Source organism: Notothenia coriiceps, unplaced genomic scaffold (assembly GCF_000735185.1).
Source record: "Notothenia coriiceps isolate Sejong01 unplaced genomic scaffold, NC01 NC01_scaffold00037244, whole genome shotgun sequence".
Lineage (NCBI taxonomy): Eukaryota > Metazoa > Chordata > Actinopteri > Perciformes > Nototheniidae > Notothenia > Notothenia coriiceps.
The window spans coordinates 24,035,433-24,062,818 of record NW_011369945.1 but is presented as its reverse complement, the minus strand read 5'-3'; the positions used below and the strand labels follow the sequence as shown (position 1 = coordinate 24,062,818).

Genomic DNA, 27,386 nt, shown 5'->3' with positions numbered 1-27,386 from the left:
ATTCTTTCTTTTAAACAACAGCCACTGACGGGGCATCCATAGAATGAAATGCAGAGTATTTATTGTAGCTTATATTCATTTTGCCAACAAATGTAGTTGTTGGCAATTTTAATATTAGGTTAAACAGTAGGGATGCACCGAATATTCGGCCACCGAAAATTATCGGTCGAAAATGGTTAAAAAGGCCCTTTCGGCCGAACGTTGATCATGCTCCGCATATTTGTCCGGGTGTTTTGATTTCAAGTGGTGGAGTAATCCCAAAGTGGTGAAAGTCTTTGCAGTTACACCCCCTCGAGAAATGTCAGCGTAACACGTTTTACAAATTGCAATCCGCTACTCTTTCTCTGATATTTTGAAATATCTCCAAGCGGCAGACATGTTGGCTGTGAGCCAGCCGCGAGCATGGTCGCGCGCCGTGCTTGTCGCCGCGTTTTGATTACGTCATCACAACAACACGTTAGGTTACCAAACTTATAGGTGCATTTGTTGTTGTTGAAGGCCTGGCTGTTACAGTCTTTATTTACACTATTTTGTTGTAGGCCTACTGGCCTAGATGTTTATGCAGTTTTAAAGCACCTTGGCTTTGTTCTGAATGCACTTTGTTGTAGTTATCCTACAGAGAAAAGAAAATGCACTTGACTTGGAATAAATGTACTGTATGCATTCAAAAGTGCTGAATAAATGTTTTATGGACCCATAATAGTGATTATAATCATGTCTTTTTCCATAATCAGGTAGCTGAACAACATTGGTAAAAAATTTATACATTATATATATATATATATATTTCTATTAATCATTTTCGGCCTTTCGGCATTCGGTTTTCGGCCAACTGTTTCCTATTTTCGGTATCGGTTTCGGACAAAAATTTCCCATTCGGTGCACCCCTATTAAACAGTAAAGGCGATGTTGTGACCGACAGAGCCTTGAATGGAAAAAACGTTCTTCTCGTTCATTTGAATGGAGCCATTTCAGCATTGCAGCAGGGTTTCCAACGCAAGGGGCTCTGGCAAACATAATCTGCTTCATCTTCTACATTGATGGGATGTGAGGTACTGAATTTGTTGTTCATTTGGAAAAGCAATGAAACTAGTAACTTTAAAAAGGCCCAATTGTGCTTTTTGGGATTTCCCCAAAGTGTGTATAGGTTTGTGTGCACGTAAATGGTTTGCAAAGACAAAAATCCCAAAGCTCCCTCCAGACGGAGTTTCTCTCCCCCCCCTGCCTGGAACGTCTCCATGAGACTCTTTGTTTACCTCTGTAACATAATGACATCACTATGTAACACACGTTTATATTGGCTAGCGCTCTTACTACTACAAAAACATTGTACTAGTAGGTTAAGGGGCTGGATAAATCTAAACATTTGACCAATTACAGTAAGCAGACTGGGCTCTGGTTTCAGACAGAGGGTGAAAAGAGATGCTGCAGCACAGGCAGAATGAGAAAAATAAAGACCTTTTTGAACATTAAAGCATGGAAACATGTCACAGTCGAGGCACAAAATACACGCTAAAATAATAATAATAAAACGTTTATGAGTTGAATCAATTTGTTTGTGATCAACTTTTAATCCCACAGAGAAACAACTTAAATTGCCTTGCAATTATCTCTAAAACACAAGCAATTGTGATGAATGCAGCTTTGTTTAGTTCATGTAATGACAGAAATTGTCATTTTAAAAGGAACTGTAATAATACATTTCCAAAACCGCCAAAAGTTGAGAAGTAAAATATCCAGAGAAAGAAAGTAAAATGGAGAATAACAAAGAAAGGATTACATGAGGAAGGCAGCAATAAACAATCTAGTAAACAGGAAAGCCTTTAGTCAACTGTGCCACTCAGCACTTTTCTTCCAGTCATAAGATAATTGCTTTGGGCCTCAAAGCAGAACTACTACTTGTGACCTCTGACCCTGTGACATCTCCTAACTACAAAGCTGCTGATAGAGGATGACCACCGAGAGACCTCTGATTTACGACATCTGAACAAAACTGGGTTATTATCTTGATGACAGGGGCGGGCCTGAACTCAAAGTGACCTGGTGAGGTTGCATTTCCATGTTTACAGCCGAGAGGGGACTCTAACCTTTGACCCTACTGACCTCTCCTCTTCATCTTAAATGATTAGGATTCTGTTGTTCACATTTGTCTTAAAGTTATCTGTGTTTCTCTGATGTCAATCTGACATTGAGAAGAATTTCACTGATTTGCTTTTGTGCAGCTTGTGTCAGGAAGAAGTTGCAATCCATTGAACAGTAGTCTTAAAAATGTTGTTACAACAATTGTTGTCTAAGCTATCTGATATTTTCATTTTCTAAACATAATTCAGCCCAGTTTTAATAGACACTTAGAAGCTATATAACCTTCCAATGACCAAAGCACTTGAGATTTGATTGAATGTCTCAATGCTACTCTAAGTTTTGAGAATACTAGTCTAAGCTGCTAGTGTATGAAAAATACATCACATTGAAAATACTAGTATTTAGTGATATTTTGGAGGAAGATATAACAAATACACAGACTGGGAGCACACAAATCCTTGTTTCGGACTTGGGTGTCAATTTTCAGGACTCGTGACTCGACTCAAACTTGTGAATTCTCGCACACTCCGACTCGTACTCCGACTCGCGCACTGGTGGACTTGGACTCGAACCGGGACTCGCACATTGAAGATCGAACTTGGATTTGGATTCGAACAAGTTTTGTCTTGTATACGGATGTACTGTGCCCCAGGTGTGTAAAGCTGCAAGGCGAGTTCCCGTACCACGTCCCTGCTATTCCCAGTCTAGAGATGTGCAGAAACACACAAAAAATAAAAGGATTAAAGAAATGTAGACAATAACACATTTTTATTTATAAAAAACAAACCAACAGCTAAATGTAAACAAATATATCCACTCAGAGTAACACATGATGACTGGGAACTTGTATTCGAAACACAGGCAATGATGACTAGACTCTGACTCGACTCCGATTCTTCTTGGGTGACTTGGACTCAGACTGGAGCACCGATAATGATGACTCGGGCTCGCCTCAGATCCTTCCCTAATGGTTACTCGGACTCGGACTCAAATAGTGGGGACTTGAGAGTGACTCGGACACGAGAATTTGTGACTTGACTACAACACTGCAATTACACTAATGGTGTTGCAATAAAGAAAGGCATGACAAACTTGTAACCGAAATGAGAGGGTTTTGTAATTGATTATAATGTGATTTCTTATTTATTGGCATGAAGTCAGACAATCTTCCGACACTTAGCCAAATCATTGACAAACCTATTGTCTCTGTATAATGTATGCTACACACATGGAATGTATGCTCAAATGGTAATGCAAGCACTATATGTTTCTACAGTGGTTACCCTGTCTGCTATGTCCCACCACTGTGCAACTTCAAGAAACAAAGGCATAGTTCAGCAAAATGCCTTTTCTCTGTTTTCAGCACACCTAAAGCGAACGAGTGCAGAACATTCGTCATGGATTAGGGTGTGTCGTTACAGCGAGGTAGTGATGGCTCTTACTGATTTCCAACGGTGCAATACATAGCCTTTGTCCGTTTCTCAGCTTCCTTTGCCTTTTTCATGTGTTTCATGGTAAACATCTGCGTTGGTATAATAGCAGTTTGGCTCAAACTTGGTAATGCGTTAAAGGTCTCCAGATTAATTGTGAGAGTAAACATTGACAGCCCAAGTTAAACCTCTGTGGGCTGTCATCAGCTGCTCCAACAGACTTATTATGCAAAAGAAAGCTGTTGTGTAAGGGTTCGGAGGTCAGGAGAGATTTATTCGAAGCATCTAGAGAGCCTTTCAAAACAAAAGGACTTCAACTTACGTAACAACAACCATCGCAAAAAGAAACAGACAGCCTGTGCCAATTTAGATTAGGTCAAGGGTGCACACTGTAAAAAATCTCTATCTAAAAATCCCCAAATACTTAAGCTCTGTTTATGCTGCCGCTGAAAGAATTTTAAACTTCAGTTCATCCCAAAGCAATAGGTCACATTTCCAACTTTTAGTGACCCTTTTAGGACATTTTTATTCAGAGCATGAAATCCTGACTTCCTATATCTCACACTACCTATTCAGTATTATGAGCCTGGACATGGTGTCATGTGATGTTGCTGAAGTTGGTCAAAGTGTATGTGATTGGTTGACAGCTGCCCCTGACCTAGTTTGAACAGATCTTTGGAGCATGTGACTCGTTCTGTCTTTCAACATGAACCAGGTCATGAGCGCATCATGCTGATGAGTGATCGTGTATTTATAGCTGGTTCAGCTTTTTTGATATTGGTGTGTGATTGACTACGGCTGCCAAGCCCTTATTCTGAGTGCTGTCAATGCTTAGAATGACAGTCAATAAATATACACTTTATATGCCTTCAAATCAAACATTTTATAAAGGCCACATTTTTTAGTTTTCCTTTTCCTGTAGTGTGTTACATAGTTTTGTGTGCATGTACATGTTCTGCAAAGACTAAAATAAAGACTGCAGTGGTCAGGCTTTACAGCCAACACGGCCCCTGGTAGACCCCCACTCAATACAGACTGTTTCAATATTGTGCAATAAACCAATTGTAGTGTGCAATAATAACTGTTATGTAAAAAACATATATTAAAAAAAAAAACAGTCCAATCAGTTATATTTTTGTAAGCTCTCATTACTTTGATATATTATTTATGTCACTTATTTTCAATTGAAACGCCTCCATTGTAGTCCTTTATTTAGTTACATAACATAATGACATCACTATGTAACACGCTTCTAATGGCTAGTGCTCCAACACATTGTACCAATCAGATCTTACTGGGCTCTGGTTTCAGACAGAGGGTGAAAAAAGGTGCTGCAGCACAGGCAGTATGAGAAAAATAAAGAGCTTTTTGAACATTAATGTCAACATGTCACAGTAGAGGCACAACATTCAAATATGAACCTGTAAATGAGCATAAAATGCCCCTTTAATAGGCAGGATTTAGTACAAATGCAGCCATTTATATTTTATTATTTGATCGGTCAAAAGACAACATAAAGGTATTTTCCCCATGCATTCAAAATCTATGTATTGAAATGCTGATTTCATGTCATTCAAATGTCCCTGCTTATGTTATTGTCTCTAAGTTGAATAAAGATTATCCACTTCCATGTCAAAAGACATTGGTTAAATTAATTGATTGATGGACAGGAACCAAGTGAAACAACAATTGGATGAATAACTAAGCTAAGCTTTCAAAAATCAAGTAAGTTGCTTATTAGGGTTTACATTATTTTCAAGCTACATCTTGGAATGATTACATTTAAAGTAATAATTCAAATTCCCTGGACTCTCTACCTCAACCGCCCTCTGAGGGCTCAGCCTGAAGTAACATGCAGCTCTTTTAGAGGAATTATAATCACAAGAGAAAGTGTTTACCTTGTGCTATAACATGGAAGCAAAGCTGACTACACAGTTGTTTGAATTGGAAAGTAATCTTGTGGGCTTTAATGGGGGGATGCTTTAAGTCTGGGATGAAATTAAAAAGGAAACAGATTTGTCAAGCGAAACGCAAAAGAGATCACGCTGTGAAATCACTGAGCAGTTGAGATGTCCTGGCAAACAACCAGTGAAAAAATAACAGAAAAGTATACTTAAAAATAAGTGGTTGGTGAAGCTAGACATTCTTAGTGTGTCTGAAGTTAATCCAAAATAAAGTTTTCTGACCAAAAAAAGCCAAACATTGTTGGTTTGATAGTAAAATGTCATTAAGCAGCCGGAGCATCAATTTTGGTCATATTTTGAAAATGTTGGCCCTGTCTGTTCCATTACATTTTTCAATACTAATAATGAGAACAAATGTGTATTTTTTCTTTTAGGGGAAATGTATGTTGGCTAGTTAGGGATAGGACAACCAAACAAGCAGCAAGGACCAAAATCTGGTAAGATGAATGGCAAATAAATGACACACAAGCTCTTGAATGGCTGGACAGAGGAATCACACCAACGGAAAGCCTCGCTAGTGGCCACGACCTTGGCTGGACAACCTGGAAGTCACTTAATAGACTGCGTGTGGAACAGGGGAGGTGCAAAGCACTGATGAAAGTGTGGAACTACACCACAGAAAACATGTGCAGCTGTGGATCAGTGCAGACAATGTCCCACCTACTGGAATGTGTTGATGCCCCCCGGTGCAGTCCAGAAGACCTGGCAGAACCTACCCCATCAGCTGTGGCCTGTGCCCGATACTGGCAGAACGACATCTAAAATTGCTACGGACTCGAAGAAGAGAGGGATAGGAACATATGTAGTATTATAATTATGAGGAAACACTACAGCCTGTATCAGATGAGACATCTTGTGATAGCAACCCCTTACATTGGTGTGAAAATTTGTCTTTTCCCATTTAATATGTTCAGTCTCTGACTCAAGTTCTGTGAGTTTGTAGCAGTTTGTCCTCCTGCGTCACCGCCTGGAGACATCAGTGTTCAAAGCAGAACAGTAGCAGTTCTGTATCCACCGCCCGAGTCTTCACTAACTCCATCATGGAAAGGTTAAGTTTTAAACCTTATATAACAGCTCAAATGTCAAGCCTGCACTGTTTTCATCTTTTAAAACAAACTATTTTGTCCAACTGACAGCTTAGATGTTGGTGATTTATTTTATCTTGACTTTTATTTAACTGTCCCCAAATGTAAAGCTTTATAAAGCTGGTGTAGTTGCTATATATTTAAATACTGGTTGATGAATGTANACACATCAGTTAAAGAGCAATTTGCAGGTTAGAGACACCAGTGAATAGATGTGTAGGAAAATGATGAATACACTAGATTTTCAAAAGAAATATACAGAAATATATTTCTGTATATTTCTTTTGAAAATCTAGTGTATTCATCATTTTCCTACACATCTATTCACTGGTGTCTCTAACCTGCAAATTGCTCTTTAACTGATGTGTAGGTGATCTAGTATTTAGTATTGTTTAATGGAATGTATATCAGTGTATTCAAGTCAATACTTTATTTAAACCAATATCTTTCTTGATTCTTTGTACAGTATGAAAAATAGAGTCTTTGTACCTGTGCTGAAGTTCACTGCTGTGAGGAGTCCAGTTATGTCTCTCACTCTCTGGTCCAGCCTGTCTGCATCACCTGGACACTTTAAACAAACAGATATATATGTAAAGTACCATGTGTACAAACAATAACTGATTATCTTCTGTTGAACATGTTGGATTGTGTATTGTTTGAGTCAGGGTCCTTTTTATTTTACTGTAACTTTGGAAGTTGTGTTACCAATGCTTACTGTTTATTATGGGATTAGTGTTGTATCATAAAGATAAAGCAACACTTTCTCAGAATAAAGCAAAACTATGAGTTTAAAAGAAGAAAAAAACTGAGTCAAGCAAAAATATAATACATTTCAAAAATAAAACTAAGTTGCAAACAAATCATTTGTGTACTCTTGTAAACTATAAGTCTTTTTTCTTTGTTTTAACATAAGTTTTTGTTTGCAGTTCTTGTTTCTTCTTTCTCAATGATCAGACTTTTGCTCTCTCTGCAGCTTTCTCGTTTACGCTCCGTCATTTTTTGTTTTCGATTTTGACACAAACATCCCAGGTGGGCGGGACTTTCAGGGGTGCGTCCCCATTGGCTACTCACTCTTTGAGCGACAGCCCACTACACCACAGATCATACAGTGCAACTCATGCAGCAAACTCTGGAGTCCACTCGGCCACGTTAGTGTTGGTGTCTCCTGGGGAGTTTTCATGAACATATCGGACTTCTCTTATGGATTGCTGTGCGTTATACTTGTGTTGTGTAGTTTATACTTTATTCCAACTTTAAATATGTTAATACCTGAACACACTGCTGCTGTTAAATCATTTCCCAATTTGCGATTGATAAAGTATCTGTCTATCTATTTTATAGAAAAAACACATCTATGTATTTTCAAGCTAAAGGTGATACACAATATAAACTGTATACCATTATTTTTCAAAGACTTGTTTCAAAAGCATATTGCTATGTTTAGGACAAACAATTAAACTAATAATTTCAAAAAGTGGGGGGGACTTGTCCTGCGATGCCCAAGAATTACATTTTAATTTAATTTAACAAATTCTACAATATAAAAGTGGCAGATTTGCTTTATTAAACAGAGCAGACCTAGGCTGCATACCAACACAATTAGGAACATGCTCACATCTTACTATGTTGGTCTGAAGAGCTGAAGCATTCATACACAATGCATACTAACTGTGTTGTCTCATTATATATCCTGTGAGAAAATGATATACATTTAGCACTACAAACTCAACATACTATTCCTAGCCTGAGGAAGAGAGTCTCCAACACTGCATGATAAAACAGAAACATGAACTTCTGCTCGACTCCGCAAGCCCGGAGTCTACGCAGAAAATACAATCGCTGTTGAAGTCTAGAGCACAGACCCTTAACATGGACCCTCCAGCTGAGTGTACTATCTATATGAACACCAAGGTAGGCCTACTTATAGAATTAATGATGAAGTGACGAAAGCTGGATTAGCAGCCACAGATTCTGGTGTCACTTTGTTTGGCAGCTTGTTAATTGAAAACGTAATATTCAGTCAGCTGATTTACCTAAATCTAAGGCCCTGTTTATAAAAATATCCCTTAATAAGTAAGTCATAAGACACAATCTAGTTTAATCCTTCCATGTATTTTGGTGTGGGTATTACAAATACAATGTGTAATATCTATCCATAGAGGGCAGCATTTCACCTCCACTACGGGGTCTATAGCCAGATGACAAAAAGGCACCAAACTTCCAGCAACACTTATAAAACACAGTATAAATGGGAACTTTACGATGAAAAACTAAATGACACACAGTGGCTTTGAGGCCCCCTGTGATCTGAGGCCCCAGAAGTGTTGCTTTTGAGATGGTGCAAATGTATTACAAATAATTCACACTTGACTGAGAAGGTGACAAGTATTTATTTGTAAATCAACAGTGTTAACTTATACTATATACTTATACTATATAAAAAAACTAAGACAATATTCATACAAAATCTGTTAGTACATGCTGAGTATAAAATACAAGGGTGGAGGGCTGACAGGTTCAGGATACGGAGCAGAAAGTCTGACATGCTGTATGTGATCAGCATTAATGGCAATTGTGTCGGTGGTGGGTTGGTTGTCAGTGCCGATGATAACTGGCATTTTGGATAACATTAAGTTGAGCCATAACTCTGGAAAAAGGAAGATGTAGCGACAGAAATAGGTGCTAACTAAGCATGGAGCCTACTCTCACTCAACATTATGTGAAGTTACAGGAAGTAGTCTACATTTTCATTTATATATTCAGTTATCCATTAAAATACAGCTGAGCATGGTTTACATTTCACAAGCAGTTGTAGAACATTTCAGTAGTAACACCTGTCAAGGAGTAGCTTCTGGACCTTTTTAATAGAGGACATTTTGACAGTAGAAAAAGTACAAGTGTAAAGAAAAAAGGAATAACAACTCTGAACATCTAGAACATTATAGGACATATGCCTTTATAACAAGCATTTTCCTCCCTCGGAGGAGCTCAATGGTTTTCACAAGTCAGTTTCAATAGCTAGCTTGCTGCACTAGCATACAACTAGAACCTGAAGCCACTCTGCACATTTAAGACTCTGCTGCCAACATTTACGACTCAAAAACGTTCCGATGACCCAAGGTTCTATTTGCTTTATTTCATTGATTGCTAACCATTAGCTTCTGGGCTAACGCCATGCGGCTGCACTCACAACCCCACTCTCTTTTGCTCTACTGGATCTACTTTCTACCTGGAAATGAGAGCAGATACATTGAGTGTGAAACATTTCTACAATCAAACTATACAATTAAGTCATTTGGTCAAATAAAATGTTGTTTTTATGGCTTGGCAGCAAATGTCCTAGTGTGTGGAACTGGTTTGCAGTCAGAAAGATGGCTGTTATGATGTTTTTATTTTTTAACAAGCATGAGGGAAAAACCAAGGCACAGATGGTCAAACTTGATGATGACAATGATGATGATGACGATGATGATGATGAGGATGATGATGATGATGATGATGATGGTTGATTCTACAATCCAGCTCCAGCTGCACCATGCCCACCAGTATTACAGCTGTCATTAATGTTCTAACAGAAAAGCTCCCTTTGCTCTGAAGAAAATGATCTTTTAATATATGCAAAAACAGTAAAAGGGACATTACTAAATGAATATCTTGCAAATTGTCACTCAAGCTCTCTGTATTAATGATGGCAGGCAGGAAACAAGAGGTGATTACATACAATATAATTCAACCATCACAGAGTATCCTGGAGCTGACTGAACATAAGAGGTGGAAGCTATCAGGGCTGGAGTATTCATTCATTCATCTGTTATTTAAAGAGAACTACCCAGTGCCCTGCTGTTGTGTAATGTTGTGATCAGCTACACCTAAACACTGAGCAAGAAGAAGCTTTGACCCTTTCAATGAAACATACCTATAGCTCCACTTAGTTTGAGCAGGTAAACAATACAACTACACACCTTTTGATGATAAGGCACATTTAAGTCGTTTGTCAAAATGTGTAAACAATGGCGGGAAATATGATCAATTAAGAGCCTGTGTCTTTTTCTGAGCTCCAGTTTAATTTTCAAATGTTCCCAATTAGGGGAGAGCATATGCTGCTGCATCATCTTTTAACTTTTCAGATCACGGGAGATAGTGGAGGAGAAGCTTGTTTTTTATCATGATCATTATTGTGATGTTGTATAGTGTCCCTCAGAAGGCCAGAGGTCACACCTCTGTCAGGGTAGTTACTTTGATTTATTTTGTACTACTCTTTTTATTTACTGTCATTCTTTGTGCTGCTGTCAAGGTGTGAGTACGTTTATAGGATGTGCATAATGAACACCTGTTGTACACAAATCCTGTGAGGTGTATAACTGGTTAAGCATATTGCATGCATGACTTGGTTTATAAAGAAACTCAAGAGAAATTCAGAGAATCTTAAGAGAGTCAACAGCTTCTCACAAAATGCTAATTATATCAATTCATCCCCTGAATTCCTAGTCAATATTGTTGAAATTAAATGGAAATACTGACACTTTTTCATATTAATGCCCATATTTAATGGCAAAAAAACATTTTCTCTACTGTCCTGCAGTTATGTGACAGGAGACAGTCCACTTTAACTGACAAATAATAAATGGAGAACACCACTAATAATACAAACTGTAGGTTATAATTCACACATAAGCTATCCTATCCTAAACCTCATCTGCCCAGTGACGTGTGGAAATAAGACTTGACCATAAATATCTCACCTAGAACAATTCAATATTATACTGATGATATAACTTGTGTTATTTATGTCTTTTGTATGTTTTCCGTGTTCACACGAGCATCTCACACTGAATTCTTCTGTTCATTGTCTCCACTGGGTGGAGCACTGAGCAAGAGAGTGAGGTAAATACTTCCACTAGCATTAAGCAGTACTCAACCAATGACCTATTGACTAGTTTCATTCTATCCATGTCAAGAAGTAGACGTCAGTTAATAGAAGTCTATGAAAAAACGTGATGATGGACATATTAAGCATGTTCCTTTCTTTAGGCACTTAAATGTGGCCTGAAAGCTTGATAAAGAAATCTTAAACATTTAAACGGCATCTTCCATTTTTTCATTAGGGTCAAACTTCTAAACAATAATGACAAACTGCATTGCCAAACATTTGTGGACACCTGGACATTTCATGGGTATGGGACTGTCCACATACTTTTGGCCATATAATATACAATTGATATAGCTAACACCGAGGTGCTTACACACCTCAATGTTAATCTTAGTCTGTTTCCTGTAATCATGCTGCTCTCCCTGCCCTGTATGTGTGACCATGCTCGCTCACTTTGCTTCTCATATATCCAAATCTGATGCATTTATTATGTATTGTAATAAAATTCAAATATAATGTTTAATTCAAAACAATTCACTAGCCTGTCCCATATAGTAAAAGAGGAAAACAAATTCTCCATCTAATTTTTTATGTGGGCAAAAAAGGAAATATAAAAACATATCTTTCTTTTTCACATCTCTCGTTGTGATTGGATGAGCGTGATCGTTCCTCTGAGGATCAGAGGTGGCTCTCTGATTGGCCCCTGTCATTGGTCCCGTTCTCCAGGGGCCACGGGGCCAGGCCCAGCTCACTGAAGCTCACGTTGCTCTCGTTGAGCCGCCGGACGCGATACGTCTCGTAGTGGATGTTGTGCGTCACGTCTTTCAGGTCCTGCAGGTGAGACCTTTGTAAAGAACAACAGAAACAGAAAGGAAGATTCAAAGCTTGGTCATCATTATGCTACTCTGTCTTATTCTATTATTATTATAAAGCTGCCATCGGTCACATGATTTGTGTGGCACTTTGGTTGATGGGTCGAAATTCATATTAGGCGCTTTCACACTGCAGTACTTTTCCCACAAAGGTTAATCAGAACTTAGTTCATGAGAACTCTTTAGTTCTCATGAACTAAGTACAGATCGCGTTCACACCAGAATAAGTCCCTGAGGGAGGATTAGGCAAATGAAGCCGCTGACATCACTTCTTCTGCTTTGGGTTTACTGGCAGGCCGCAAACNAGGCCGGCTCACTTTAATGCTGCCGCTCAGCATTACAGTTATGAGGCAAAACTTGGGGTAGTTACTATAGTAACGCAGTTGTAGGCGGGGCGTCGGGCTTTTTTGGCGGGCGGTAGCTACGCCTGCATACAAACTGCCTTGACTGTCATCTTCAATGCCCGACAAAAACTCACAAAACAACAATGAATGAGTGATGTGGAAAGCCATCGGTGTCCGTTGCTTTATCCTATTGCTTCCTTGGGCTATGAGATGTTTTTATTTGCTTTCTGTAATATGGTTCCCAACTGGTTTTAAACAAATGCTGCGCTAATAGACCAGTGTTCACTGTTCAAAGATGCTGCGAAAAGCTGTGCTCCCGGCTTAATATATGCCGTCTCATAAACTATTGTAGCGATATCCTACAGCTTTGAAGTTGTCTTGCTCAATCGTGACGAGCTAGTGTGGAAGAATAATTGTGAATGCTGATCTTCTTGCTGACCAAGTCATCGCCGTTTACTGTTCAACTAGGTGTTAAAGTCGCAATATTCAAACTCCGATCAGCCTTGTTTTGTGTTCTGGGTGTTGCCCCGCTTGAGTATTATGCCTCGATAGAACCACGATTTTTCACCAGTTCGGAGCCTCTGTAGAGAAAGAGGTTAGAATGGTGAAAAATATCAGCTTAGCCACCCACGCGTCTGCCAACTTGTTTACAAAACAGGTATACCACTTCATCGGAACAGCAGCACAAATCCAAATAAAAACTGAGGCCATGCATACCGCCACGGCTCAAAATGGCCGCTTATATACAAGCGAGACGCATGCTCGCCGATAGTTGCAGATTTGTGAACAATGCGCACACCAATTTTGAACCTGCTCATCTTATGTTAGCCACAATGTAGCCACCTTCTAAGCATTAAAGTGCTTGAGCACAACAGCAATAGTCAAAAGTAGTCCTATATCACGAGAAGCCTTTTTCCGGCAAATGATTCTTATAAATAACAGCTACGTTGACGTTACTTTGAATCACGGGGGGTGAGTGCGTTAACTCGAGAGTTTGAGGGACCAAGTAACTAGCTGAGTAATTGATAGTCTTCGTGAGCCAGGAGATATTTAAAATAAACACTTGTCATACAATCATAGACAGCAATTCTAAATGAATTCTCTTTTTAATGACCTCATTGTGGTTACCTTTCACGTAGAAGTTTCGGATGGATTTCAAACAACGGAAAAGAGGCTTCTGATGCAAAGACGGGAAAAAGGTGAATCTGTTGTTCTTAAATTAATTCCAAATACAAAAAACTTGAGGCAACTTTTGTCTCCTCTTGGACTTGAAGAGTTTACTCAAAATAGTCCATGTCTACTGACCGTTATAAGTCAAACTTGGACACTCTAATTCCTAACTCTTTTTATTGTCCACGCCTCCTAGTTAAGCAATCTTGAATGACAGACAAGAAATAGACTTAAAATTGTAAAGTTTCTGTCGGTTTTGACTTTCCTGTTTTCACCAAAATGTTACAGCTTAGAGATAAGTCTAAATAACACTTACAGCACACAGTTAGATCTCATAGGTAAAAGTCAACTGTCAGTTAAAGTAGTTCGTTCATAGTTAGCCTATATAGCTATATGCTATCAAACCTTCAAGCACCATGAAACATTAAGTATATAGTAAGTTAGTGCGGCATTCCAGTATTCTCCGAGATAATATCTAGCTCAGAACTCCTGAAATGGTGGCATGCCTTACGTGCCTTTATATATCTACAGCTCAGGGCAACGGCAATTCAAAGGCTTACAAAATCCAGAAAGGCCAATGTTTAAGATGGTTAGAAAAACCAGTCATTATTGCTGCCAAGCAAAAAGTATTATTCAAAATATGTGGGAGAACATTGTGACTGACAGGTGAATATATATAGCTAATAAGTTACAGTTGCAGCTTAAAACACTATTAATAGCTGCAAATATAATAAGCATAAATGTGGCCAAACAACTACTGTCTTTTGAGGAAAGCAGTGGCAATGTTCTTGGCGCGTTTCTGATGAAGTAATTAGTAATGATAATTCTCGATTAGCCTATAAATGTAAAGATGATATTCGCCCTTAGCATGATCAGTCTAGATGTTTTTCTAGTGGAACACTTTGAGTGAGAGCATGCCGAGCAAAGACACCATGGAGGTTACGAGATACATAATTTAAAAAAACATGTAGTTATGAATAGTTTCAGAAGCAAGTATTTTGATAAACTATATGCGTACTATAGACAAAGCAACTTAGAGCGCCGTATAAAAACGAAGGAGGTCACAGGATATATATGTTTATGGCGCGTTCCAACTGCCAGGCGGAGCTCGCTTTAAGCGTGCCGAAGCCGTGCGGGGCCCGTTTTGGTTGCGCTTCCACTTGACCCTAAGTTTTGCCCGGGGCTACTTTTTCCAACCTTTTTCTGCCCGACTAAAATGGTGGTTCTACGAGGCCAACAGACAGGGCTGAGCGGGCTGAGTTTTGCTAAAACAGAGAGAGAATCGCTGTCAAGGGCTAACAAACTACAACAAGAGATATATTGACGTGACCTAATTGTTAAATAACACATTTCAAAATGGATTGCGAAGTAACAACATTACTGATTAACCGGTTAGTAAAAAAAACCATGAATAAAGCTTGACAAGTCTGCAGACAGACGGCAGGCGAAAAACTTTAAAAATGCGTTTGATTTTTAAATATAGACACATGCTTTCCAAAAAGAATGTGTCTACAACTGTATTATTATCTTCTGTCGAATTACACACGACATCTATGACGTCTGTCGTCCTGGGAGAGGGTCCCCTCTGTTGTCTCCCGGGTTTTCTCCTTCTTTTAACTGTGGGTTTCTCCGGAGGTTTTCATTGTACCGATGTTGAGGGTCTAAGGACAGCAGGGTGTCGGTTTTCTCATATGAATCTGCCAAACTGTTGCTGTTGATTTGCTGGGTGTCTTTTACTGTAGGTTATTTTTATATAGTACAGCAACTTTGTCTTGACCAAAAATCGTTTTAAAATGTGCCTATTAAAATAAAACTTGATTTGTTGTGTAAATGGTGACTCGGCTAAGCGTAACGCCAATATAACTATATGCTGCCGATGCCGTCCACACTCACAACGCCGTATACAGACAAAATAAACCATGCCGACTGCTATTCGCCCATGACACAGACAGGTCTGTGGTTGCTACTTTTGTTAATTTTGTCTAGTTGTGAACAGATATGAGGAGCTTGATGCTAACACCTATACGCTGATGTTGGTTTTTTCTGAGGCTGCTCCACGGTGTGCTCAATTGCAAGATGATGAGGACGGCCTCCGGGCCTTACACTGCGTTTACATAGTTACTGCCCAGCCAGCCTTCCTAAACTGCCCGTAATGGAAGTGCAGCCATTAAAGTGAGCCGGCGGCTCTAATAAGCCCGTAACTGTGTTGGAGCGTGTGTGAGAGATATGAGGAATGCCAGGTGACTTCTGTTAGGGCATATAAACACAGAGAAATGCTCTCGCAGCACTCTTACATTAGCGCAGCACTTCTAATAGATGTTTTAGTGAGACCTTAAAGACCCATTACCAGTAGTCGGAGTCTACTGAGATAAAAGCATGGAAGTTTTTCCAAATCCTGCCCTGTGACATTAGTCTTTTTAACCTAGATTATGTTCTTTAGGTGATAGTTAGGCTGATTTAGTAACTGTTTTAAATGTGCACTGTTGGAGAAACTCAGGGCTCAGAGCTCCATGACTACACCTAGAGTTCTGGTTAATCTGTTGCTTTTGAACATTGCAGACTGCAAGCTGAGCGCTAACTTTTATATGCCAAACACATTACCTCATTTTTTATCTTTGTTGATTGCGGAGAAAGTTCTGACACATCCAGTCATTGATTTGCTTCAATGCACCTTACTCAGTGTTTGAATTGGAGCATCCAGCTCTCCTGGTGAAATGGTTGGTGTGTGTCATCCGCCATAGCTAGCGTAACTTATTTGGTTGATTTTCATTATCTGAGCCCAGTGGTTAGCATGCTAGATGGTTAAAGAGAAAAGAGGCCCCAAGATGCGCAGCCTTGAGGCCTTACTCCCACATGTCATAGTTGCTAACAACTCAGATGTGTAATTACCTATAGAAACAAGTTCGTTTCGTGTCCTTTAAAGTAGGATTCAAACCATTTAGAACTGTTGCCGAAATCCCACCCAGTTTTCCAGTCAGTATAGTAAGTAATATTTTGTGGGTCAACAGTGTCAAACGCAGCGCCTGAGAGTCTATAATACTAACACTGAAGTTCTGCCCACTGTCTGGCTGTTTAAGTGGATGTCATTGAAGACCTTACAAGAGCCCAGTCTCAGTGCTGTGCGTTTGGGTCGAAAGCCTGACTGGAACACATCGGAAACCAGTTATTTAAATCCAAGAAATTACTCAACTGTTGAAAAACAACTTATTCAATGATTTTACCTAGAAATGGCAGGTTTGATATGGGCCTGTAATTGTTAATTACTAAAGCATCTAGATTATTATTTTTTAAGAGCGGTTTGATAACTGCTGTTTTCAGGGCTGGTGGATAAACACCTGAGTGAAGAGACTTGTTTACTATGTGAAGTAGATCTGAGGCCATGCAATGAAAAACATTTTTGAAAAAGCAAAAAAAATGTCTAGCTTTTCACTACGGTTTTGTCAATTCACTGTTTACCTGGACTTTCCTTTTTTACTTTGTTCATTCAAATACATACATGCGTACAAAGTATTACAATCTGAAAAAACTCCTTACATAAATGAATTTTAAATGGAGCAGAAAAACTGTTTAGCTTTTTTCCCACATAATCTTTTTTTTTCTAAACTTTCTTATCATTCCCCCCCAGTCTACCTGTTTGTGGGTCTGATGATGATGTTCCTGCTGCTGCGCACCTTCCACAAGATGGCCGACCTGCACGGCCTGACCACCTTCCTGCAGCTGCCGCGCTGCGAGGAGTCCGACCTGGAGGAGGACAGGGAGCCCATGGTGGAGGTCGGACACAAAGACCTGACGGAGAAGGAGGCCACAAAGCCCCTGGAGCCGGGCTCCCAGCCCTCCTACAACACCATGAACACTGGATAGGCTGAGGCAGGGGAGAAAAGAAAACTCTACCTCTGGCACGCAGACTGTCGACTGAATCTGAAATATGACTTCTTTGTTTAAAACAACCCAAAAGGACAGCATGATGATGAGGAATTGAGATGAGTTTTAAGATGCAGCCTTTGTGAGAGCAAGCCACATTCTTTGAGTGGTAACCACAGCGCTCTCTGGAAGTATGAAAGGACTATCCTGACTACGTTACCCTGCCTGGGATAAAAGATGTGGTAACAATTGTTCCTTTTCCTCCTCCACACCGCTGTAACTGTGGTGCGTTCACTGTAAGGGTTTGGCTGCTGCGTTCACAGCCTCAGGAACACACATTCACTTTTGGACTAATGGTTTATTGTTTTCAGATCCTTTGCATGCATTTCTGTCACTTTGTTTTATGTGTCACAGGTTTGCTAACAGTGCTTTAACACCTTTTCCTTCATTTGTTTTTATTTCATTGTCTAGCTCCTACCTTTTTTATATTTAATGTATGCACATTATCACCTCCAGCAGTCCAGTTGTGCAGAAAAAGGATTGTCCTTACTCACTTTTGCACCACTTGAACTCATCTTCCAATGTGGTCCTGAACTGAGCATTTGAAAATGCTGAGGATGTTTTGGACCAGACTTCCTGTGTGGAAGAAGTAAGGCACAGCCTTGGTACAGAACCCTCAGACAACACTGTCCTCCTTTATGGTGCTGCCCCCTGCTGTTTACAGGTATGAAGCACAACATGTTACTATAGGAGTCATACTAAAGGGTTGGAAAAGAAAGACAAGACTAACCTTTGTTTCATTGTGGTGATGCAGGAAGTAATTAATTTCAATGGAAAACCAAAAACATATTTCTGTGTGATTTAGAGATCATGAACACTTGAAATGCACTCTAATGTTCATGTCTGTTATTGTTCTTACCATCGAGGTTGTCATTGAATGAGAAGGCTAAATATATCCTGATACTGTAAAATAAGTTGTAAAAAAATTAAAAGATTTTGTTGGTGTATATAGATGTTAAGTCGTATAGTAGATTAGTTAGATAGTAGTTTAACATATTTTCACTGTCGATGTAAATTAAAAATACTTTTTGCCTGTGTTAGGTTGTCATGTTTTGTTCTGTTTTTCTCATAGGCATGCACTCATAGTTCTCATTCAAAAATGTTATTTGTTGTTCAGTCACGCATTATCTGAAGTATTGTAACAGTCCCTTGCTTTGCTCACTGATAAGTGCTCTGAGAGCAGAATTAGATTAGATTATTATTTTAGATATACTTAGTTGATCCTAAATTGGGAAATTGTTTTATCACAGCAGCCTGTTAACAAGGCATTCACACAAATTAAATAAAAATAGAATGAAATGATGATGAATGCGTGCGAATGCTGTAAACGGTGAACATTTGTGGCTGAATTTAGCTGAAAATGCAGAAAAAGCTGAATATGGTAGCTGCTTTTAGCTACACAAATGCAGAAAAAGCTTAATATTTAAAAGAAAAGGTATAAACAACAACATGTATGATGTCCCGACATAGCTGAATAATGTAATAGTTGAATGGTTTCTGCAGCTGAAAATAGGCTGAAGGATTTAAATATCAGATGTAAGTAGCAGTGAATGAATGTGTATTAAGAAGAGAAAAGAAAGTGAAAAGGCTTGGGAAAGCAGCAGAATATTTTGACTGCAAACTTTTCGACAAACCATACGTCACCAATAATGTATAACATATGTGGAACCTGTTGAAGTCAGTATGACGTCTCCATCAGACAGAAAAGAAAAGGCTGAAACAGTCTGTTAAAGTCCAGTGTGTTTGTCAGTGTTTGTTTCTGTGCTGAGCACCTAATCATAACAAATAATCATAGCACCTGTGTGAGCCCAGAGATCAAAGCTTTCAATCTGCCCAGCAACACCATGGTTACCAGCTGCAGCACTGAGTGTCATTAAGAATGCATTGAGGATTATATCTGACAATTTTGCCACCTGTTCAAAAACTATGGCTTCTATCAAAAAATTAACAGACCGTGAGCATCAGGGAACCCCAATGAACTGATTTTTGGTTTTGTGTGTAAAATGATGAATGAAAAGATGGGAGCAGTTTGTCTAAAGTGTATTCTCTCTGTTCTGAAGAAAGATCCGGAACAATTTAACATGGGAATCAATTGGGAGCTAGGTGGACTTTTTGCCTCTTCATGCCCTCAAGAGGCATTTTGTTTAATTTCTTAATTTTATTTTTCAACCTAGGAGAGGTTTTCCTACGTTTTTCATGAAAGATTATGTCTGAGGAGTGTAGGGTTTGGGAATTATGGCAGGTTTAAAACATTTTTGGGGGCAAATTTCAAGCACCACTCCACTCTGTTTTGAGATCAAAGCACTCTAGACTTAACGAGCTGCTCCCATCCACACTAATGTTAAAATCTGAAGAAAGCCTCTTTACCAAGCTCCAAAGTTTAATCTCTCAAAAAGTGTAAAAGATATCAAATCTGAATAAGAATTGAATGGCTGAAGGTCTTCTGATCATTTGAAAGTTGGAATGAAGTCTCAAACTGAAAGTATGTGGAAGGAGAATTTGGCGTAAGGTGTAGGAAAAGAGGATTTAAAGAGTCGTCCCATTGACTTCCATGTTAAAAAAAGAGTTTAAAAAGCTGGATATTTCCAAAAGTATAAAATATTTTTTTAAAGTTGAAGTTTTCCCATCGATTCCTGAAAAGGCTGAATAGTTTAATATTTGAATGGTTTCTGTGGCTGAAAGTAGGCTGAAGTTATGGAGAATCAAAGTATTGGCTGAAATAAGTGGAAAGAATAAAGATTGCTGGAAACAGCATTCACTCTAAATATATAACAACAGTAGAAATAGATTCGTAATTATANGTCGAGCTCGCCCAAATGCGGACAAAATCTAGTTTACCTAACAGACTGCGCACATTCAAATGGATGAAACCCAACCCAGACCTAGCTTTAAAATCAGCAGTAGCAGCGATTTGACTACTACTACTGGGCGGACCAGGGTTAGGTTGTACATTTCCTAATAGTAATAGCAACAATAAAACCAGGCATCTTTTCCTCTTAATCGACACACATACATACATCAAATCTGATATTTACATTCACTTCTTATAGTTGCTACTGTATGGATGTGCAGCAAAGGCTTTAAAGGACTATAGCAGCTGCCTCTTACTACTACAACAATATGTGATGATGATGTTTCCTGAAATGATATATACACTCCCAGGCCACATGTGGTGCACACCATACTTGCCAACCCTCCCGATTTTCGCGGAGACTCCCGATTTCATTGCCCTCTCCCGGTTTCCTCCTGGGGTCATATTTCTCCCGCATTTCTCCAGATTTCGGACAAAATCAGATTTACTCACGACTGTTTCCACTCGGACTTTAATACATCTACACCATTGTTTGGTTTCCATGGTAGCACGTCTCTTTAGTAACGCACGCAACTGAAAGTCTGAGAGGGTGTTCAGCATGGTGAGGAACTCTACCCTCTGCTCGCTCCTTTCCTGTAAAATACAGGTCCAGCAAACACATATGCTCCATCAAGGATGGTGCTACAGCCAGCAAGGCATTGCACTTAACACTACAATAAACATGTGTAGATGTTCAGAAGTCAGTTTCCCCGCTGCGAGGCTAACAGTTCTAACAGCACCAGCGATCAACTAGCACCCCCCGCGCGGTGGTTTTGAAAAGGTGATGCTGATTTCTGAGGCCTCAAGGTTGGCAAGTATGGGCATGGGATATTTAATAAAACATACAGACACATAAGTCTCCACTGTATCTGATTCTTCCAACAAAAGGTCCTCTTTTTCTGGAAATGAGTTCACTGGCTGCATTGGAAAGTCAAATTTAAAATAATTGTGTTTCTGTTCCACAGTTGAAAATGTGGAACACTGTGAGTTTGCCAACCTGAGAGATCTGCTCATCAGGTGAGATTGACTGTGTTACTACACCTTATCATAAAAACATGTCATTTGTGAGAACCGCAAGAGTCACTGAATGTTAAACAAACCACTGCGATGGTCAATAGGCGCGTTCACACCGCAGTACTTTTCCCACTTTAGTTCTGATATAGTTCCGAAATGTCGTATTCACACCAAAAAGAGCCGGAACTAAAATTAGTTAATCAGAACCTTTTTTGCCCCCTTTTCAGTCCCTGCTAGAGAGCAGGGACTTTCGTGGGAGAAAAAGGTTCCTGTGTCTGATTGGCTGGGCGGAATGCAAACCACGCCCCGTCAAACTCCCAAAAACCTTTGTGAAGCCGCCATTTTATNATTTTTTATAATTACGAATCTATTTCTACTGTTGTTATATATTTAGAGTGAATGCTGTTTCCAGCAGTATTGGCTGAAATAAGTGGAAAGAATAAAGATTGCTGGAAACAGCATTCACTCTAAATATATAACAACAGTAGAAATAGATTCGTAATTATAAAAAATGCAAGATACGTAATATACAGAATAAGTTAATACAAATATATACATAGGATACTACATACATTACACAAGTGTGCAAGTGATTTTCAAATTTTTGAAATGTCTTAAATGTAAGTCTAATGAAAGAATCAAACAGTGGTTCTGTTTCTTATTCAGTGCATTTAATCAAAAACATCTCTGGTTGGAGATACAAAATGGTATGCTCCGACTGTTGTGATTCTAAATTGAAAAAGGAATTTAACTCAATGTTTCAGAATATTAAAGCTTCAAATAAGATTGAAGGAGTCGTCATTGTTTTAAACGTTGCATCTTTTCTCCTTAGCAAAATAAATACTGCAGCTTCCTCCGGGGCCATAAGTGAAAATACTGCAATTAGAGTTCCATTCACAGAATGCTGTTTAAGCAGTTTGCTTTCAACCAACATGTCAAACCTCTGCCTTAAAGTTAGTGTACTTCATGCATTAATACATCATGTAAAGAATAAAAATACAGCATGGTTTCATTTCACATTTTATTCAAAATATCAGTATAGTTAAACAGCATTTGCATTTATAAAAATTACATCTACCGTAAATACATAGTGTCCAGGCATTCTGCCCTCAATTAAACATAACCATTCAAATATTCATAGAGAAAATACAAGTCAATAAAATAACTGCCATGACTGTACATTAATAAACCATTAGAAAATAGAAAAATATGGAACGACATAACTCATCTTGTTCACAAATACTCCATTTATAAATAGACTGCAGTCCAGGTACTCAAAAGAGCAACTGATCTAAAACAGGATCAAAGTACAAACGCCTGACAGAAAGGTATCATGTGTTCCCAAACTATTTATCATTATTTACCATTTCAACAGAGATGGATTACATGCTAGATCAACATACAGCTGGTTACGATGCAGTTCAAAACACCTGACCAAAGTGGTTTTCTTTGAAAGAATTAACATAACATTGGGCTTCACTTCACGGGTTCAAATTAATTATTAGGCTTAGTTTTACCACTGCTAAATAAATTTACAAAAGTGCAAGAATTCAGATGTAAACCAGACAACACGAGTGGACCCCCCTAAACTGACCTAATGGTAAACCAGTGTTCACAGGCTGTCAGGCAGCACCACCTACACTCCATCAGCCAACATGGCTAACAGCGTGCTGCTCCACACCCAGGAGGACGGATCAGTAATATCACATCTGTACAACAGAATCTGTGTAGTGGTTGTGACACAGTGGCTCTGAACTGCTACATTGAATCCATGACAATGTGTTAGCACAGAATACTGTAAAGCTATTTGAATAGAAACATCTGTTGAACAGTCCGCTGGTAGAGAGGCAGGAGATTTTCACTGAGCATTATTCTTTACTGCTAAAATAGGATACATGAAAATATACTGTACCTCCGGTTGGTGAAGTATAACTGATAATGAACTGATGGATACAAAGAAGAATCTCAAAGTTAACAATAACCTTAAATAATTATACACATTGAAAAGAAAATACCAGTTCTTGTGAATTTCTTCTGAATAAAACTCACATTTTCTGGGCGCTGCTATTCTTAAAATCCTGACCTCATCTCTTAGCACCTGATACCGGGCCCCCTGTTCGATCTCAGTGATAAATATGAGGCTAAAATGTTTCTTCATAGAAGTTTGAACCATAATATACTAGTGTATCAGTTATTCTCCTTCGAATACCAGCCTCACCACATCCTCTCACATTGTACAAGTGTTATAAAGGGATTTATCTCATGTGTTCAGTCCACTGTTCACAACAACAGTAACTGTAATGGTTACTGATTTTTTCCCCTACTCTAGGTAAACCAGGATGTTCAATGTGAACTCAGTTTTACTCGAAGCTGTGATACATTTGACAAATGTTCTGTTATGTTCCTCTTACATCTTCTTATTTGCTGTATAAATCCTGTTATATAATCTGACACCTCCCTTCCCCTCCCTAGTTCCTATTAACTTAGTCACACTGGACACTGTAGTAAAATGCTTTTCAGCCGTTCCTTATAAGCTGACTCATTAAAAAACAGCCTTATCTGGTTTACTGCCCACATAGTTTTCACCGTGACTTGACCTCCATTTTTGCCAGTGAAACACTAACGCTTTATGTTTTACAAAAAGCTGCCAGATGCTTCACAGCTAATCTTCATGCTAGCCCAATTTTAGCATTTCCTGTCTTAGACGCCTACCGTTTCAAATTCTAACTACATTCTAAAACCCATTATACACTTTTCATTGAGGAATATATAAAAACAAAGTGAATATTTGATTTGTTTGATAATTCAGTCTCTTTGCCTTTCAGTTCACTGTTCACTAACTTAGTGAATGCTGTTCAGGCTATTTATTTGCAGAATCACGAGGCGATCAGGACTCCACCAGGATCTCCATCAGATGCTCCAGATCCAGTCCTTCTCTCACATGATTCTGACTCGAGAAGTGTGGCGACGAAAGGGAAGGTAGAGAGGAGGACAACGGGCCGAATGAGGAGAGCGAAGGCAGGCACTTCAGATTCTGGTTGAGAGAAAGGGAGAAGGGGTGTGAGGGGGAGGAGGAGAAAGGTGGCAGATACCGTAAAAGGTCATCCCCAGTCGGGCATTCACCTCCACTGCCTATAAGCCCAAGAACTTCCATGTCTCTCTCCAGCAGGGATGTGTCTATATCCTGGAACAGGTCCTCCACAGTGAGCTCACTGAGGTAGCTGCACCTCATCAGCTCTGTGCTGCTCTCCCACTCCCTCCCCTCTTCCTGCTGCTCCCAGCCTCCACCATAGCCTCTGAGTCCCTGCTTCACCCACGCCACACCTCCATCAGAGGGCGCCGACAGGTTCTCCAAGGACCTGAGAGGCGTCCGGGGAGCTGCCTGGGAGCAACTATCAATGGTAGAGTCCAGTGCAGTGAGGATGGATGAGATGGCAGCTGAAAGGGAAAAATCAGAATCCTTGGACAAGGATCCCCAGTCCTCATCTTCATCTTTTAAAGACAGAGGGGCATTTGATGCAGGAACACAATATGACAAGTCATTTAAAGTAACCGTAGGGCAACTTACAAGAGCCGAGTGGCTGTTAGAAAACGTCTCTGCGGGGTGCTGTTTTGCGGTGACAACACTCTTGTGAAGTGCAGATGAAGAGCTACAGGGTGGTGGTGACACCTCAATGTCCACAGAGGGCGCTGCAAAAGCTTCCAGGCTGACCTGCCGCAAGGTATTGGCGATCAGGACGGACCTCCGCAGGCTGGGCTCAGGCAGCTCCTGGCCATGATGATACTTGTTCAGGGAAACTGAGAACACTAACTGGCGCTGGCTCTCCCACATTGGGCTGCTCCTGTCTGAGATCTCCACCTCCTCTGGTGGGTGTTTTCGCTTCTGCCCCTTCATGATCATCTTTATACTGTGGAGGAAGGCATAAACGGTTTAGTGGACAGTATTGCTACCAAACATTTACAAGTAAATAATATACAATTTCCTCTGTATTTAAACGGATTTACTGTTTTGTGATTATTCAAATGTAGCTGAATGCAACTAATTGCATGTCGTTAATACTGTAAACATTTTAGATATATCTTGAAAACATTATAATACGCTTAAATTAAATAACCGTGATACATAGAGGGATAATGTAATGCGTAGAAGTTTTCTGTGAACACGAGCTTAGTCTCAGTTAGCTAGAGTTATATGCGGGTTGGGGGTTGTTAGCATTGTCGGTTCAGGAGGGAAACGGAGCCCTTCTCGCCCAAGGCCATTGAAAACCAACAAACGTGATAACAGACACAACACGAGTTAACTATTTAAAAAACTGGGCTTGTTCTGTCATTAAACATTACAAAAACTGAAAGTTAGTCATACATGTAGCAAACAGACCTGTTGAATCACTCCTCGTCCCTCTCCAGTAACGTAAGGTTTAGTAGTGGATACCGTTATTGTTTCTGTTTGTTATGTCGTTTTCCCGCCTCCTCTTCGACCCAAACACAGTTTCCCGTCTCATTAGGAAAAAGTCGGTAGCTATAAACTATTAAAACTTTCAGTTTCGAACTCTTAACACTACAGTTTCACTTCAACCGACTGCCTCGGTGTTCTCCCGCCTGTGATTTGAGCAGAGTGAGTTTCACACCAAAAGCATTCCAGTTGGGGGTTGGATGTTTCGAAAGGCATTGTGGGTAGTTTATGTACGTTACATTAAATCAGTATAATTCCACGTTACAAACACTTGTAACTGTTTATGAGACATTATGATAATAATACACTTCGCAAAATATGTACAGATGGCAATTCACTGATTAATTTCCGCCCATACCGGAAAGTCAAGCTTGTTATTATGTAATTTGCATTGCATTGTACTAATTCCTTAATGATTACATCACCGACAGGAGGATGTCCATCCACATATTGTCTTTTTGTACAAAGCATGACAATTTGTTTGTAAAACACTAAGAGTTACATAAAAATATGGGTTCTAATTGTCTCGTGTTATTTCACGTTTGTATTAAAGTTACTGTAATAAAAAAGGAAAACGTCTTCGAGGATATTAGACTACTGGTCCGGTCATAAATCGAAACTAGAAGATATCATTTAAAATGCACACAATTCACTGACATTTAAATGCAAATAAAGACAAAGCAAAAATAAAAAATTTAAAAGTGTGGATCCTGAAATGTACACTTCCACAGAAAGTCTTTGTTTAACTATAATAAAATATACTATTGACCAAATCAATCTTAATTCAGAGACTGTGTTATTTACCTGGGAGCAACATTCGCCAGGGAGGTTTTCCTATGGACACAACTCGTCTGAAGTAAACTATCAATATGTCAAAGTTTACTGTTTCGATTTAAATTCCAACATTACGCCACCTAAAGAACCAGTCAACTTAAAAAAACAAAAACAGCTTTAGCTCCACCTCGGCCCGTGTGTTGGATGGCGGAGAAAAACAAGTTGACAAAATAAAACAACTTCCTGTACTCTTCCAAAAATAAAATCAGTCGCCTATAGGCAATGCCACAATAAAGAGTGTTTTTCTGTGTTGATATGTAATAACATGCCTAATAAAAACACAACAGTAAAGACATACATATAATCACACTGTTACAATAACAGGTGTCCGATTTGTCAGACTTCATTATATTATACTATTATATTACATTGGCCCTTATATTACATCTTGTATTATGTTAACATGTTGTACTGTTTTACTATATTGTTGTAGATAATATATTTATATTATGTTGCTGTATTAACACAGTATCACTTACATATCATTCTGGCGTAC

The 27,386-nt window shown here is 39.2% G+C and overlaps 1 protein-coding gene across 4 annotated transcripts; it reads right to left on the bottom strand.

Annotated features, from left to right (window-relative positions):
• Positions 1 to 22,615: 22,615 nt before the first annotated feature.
• On the bottom strand, positions 22,616 to 26,976 carry sertad3 (SERTA domain containing 3). 4 transcript variants are annotated; one of them, XM_010793978.1, is made up of 3 exons: positions 25,982 to 26,375; positions 24,727 to 25,511; positions 22,616 to 24,637 (listed from the first exon to the last, which is right to left on the bottom strand). In XM_010793978.1, exons 2-3 carry the CDS (start codon positions 25,502 to 25,504, stop codon positions 24,480 to 24,482), a joined length of 936 nt encoding a protein of 311 aa, XP_010792280.1. In that variant the 5' UTR covers positions 25,505 to 25,511; positions 25,982 to 26,375; the 3' UTR covers positions 22,616 to 24,479. The 4 variants fall into 4 exon arrangements, with proteins under 4 accessions (XP_010792280.1, XP_010792281.1, XP_010792279.1 ...); XM_010793979.1 differs by having other exon boundaries at positions 22,616 to 25,063; positions 25,172 to 25,511; XM_010793977.1 differs by lacking the exon at positions 25,982 to 26,375 and adding an exon at positions 26,861 to 26,976 and having other exon boundaries at positions 22,616 to 25,511.
• Positions 26,977 to 27,386: the final 410 nt, after the last annotated feature.

Coding starts and splice junctions, on each gene's coding strand:
- sertad3 (XM_010793977.1), bottom strand. CDS start 25,504: ATGATCATGAAGGGGCAGAAGCGAAAACACCCACCAGAGGAGGTGGAG.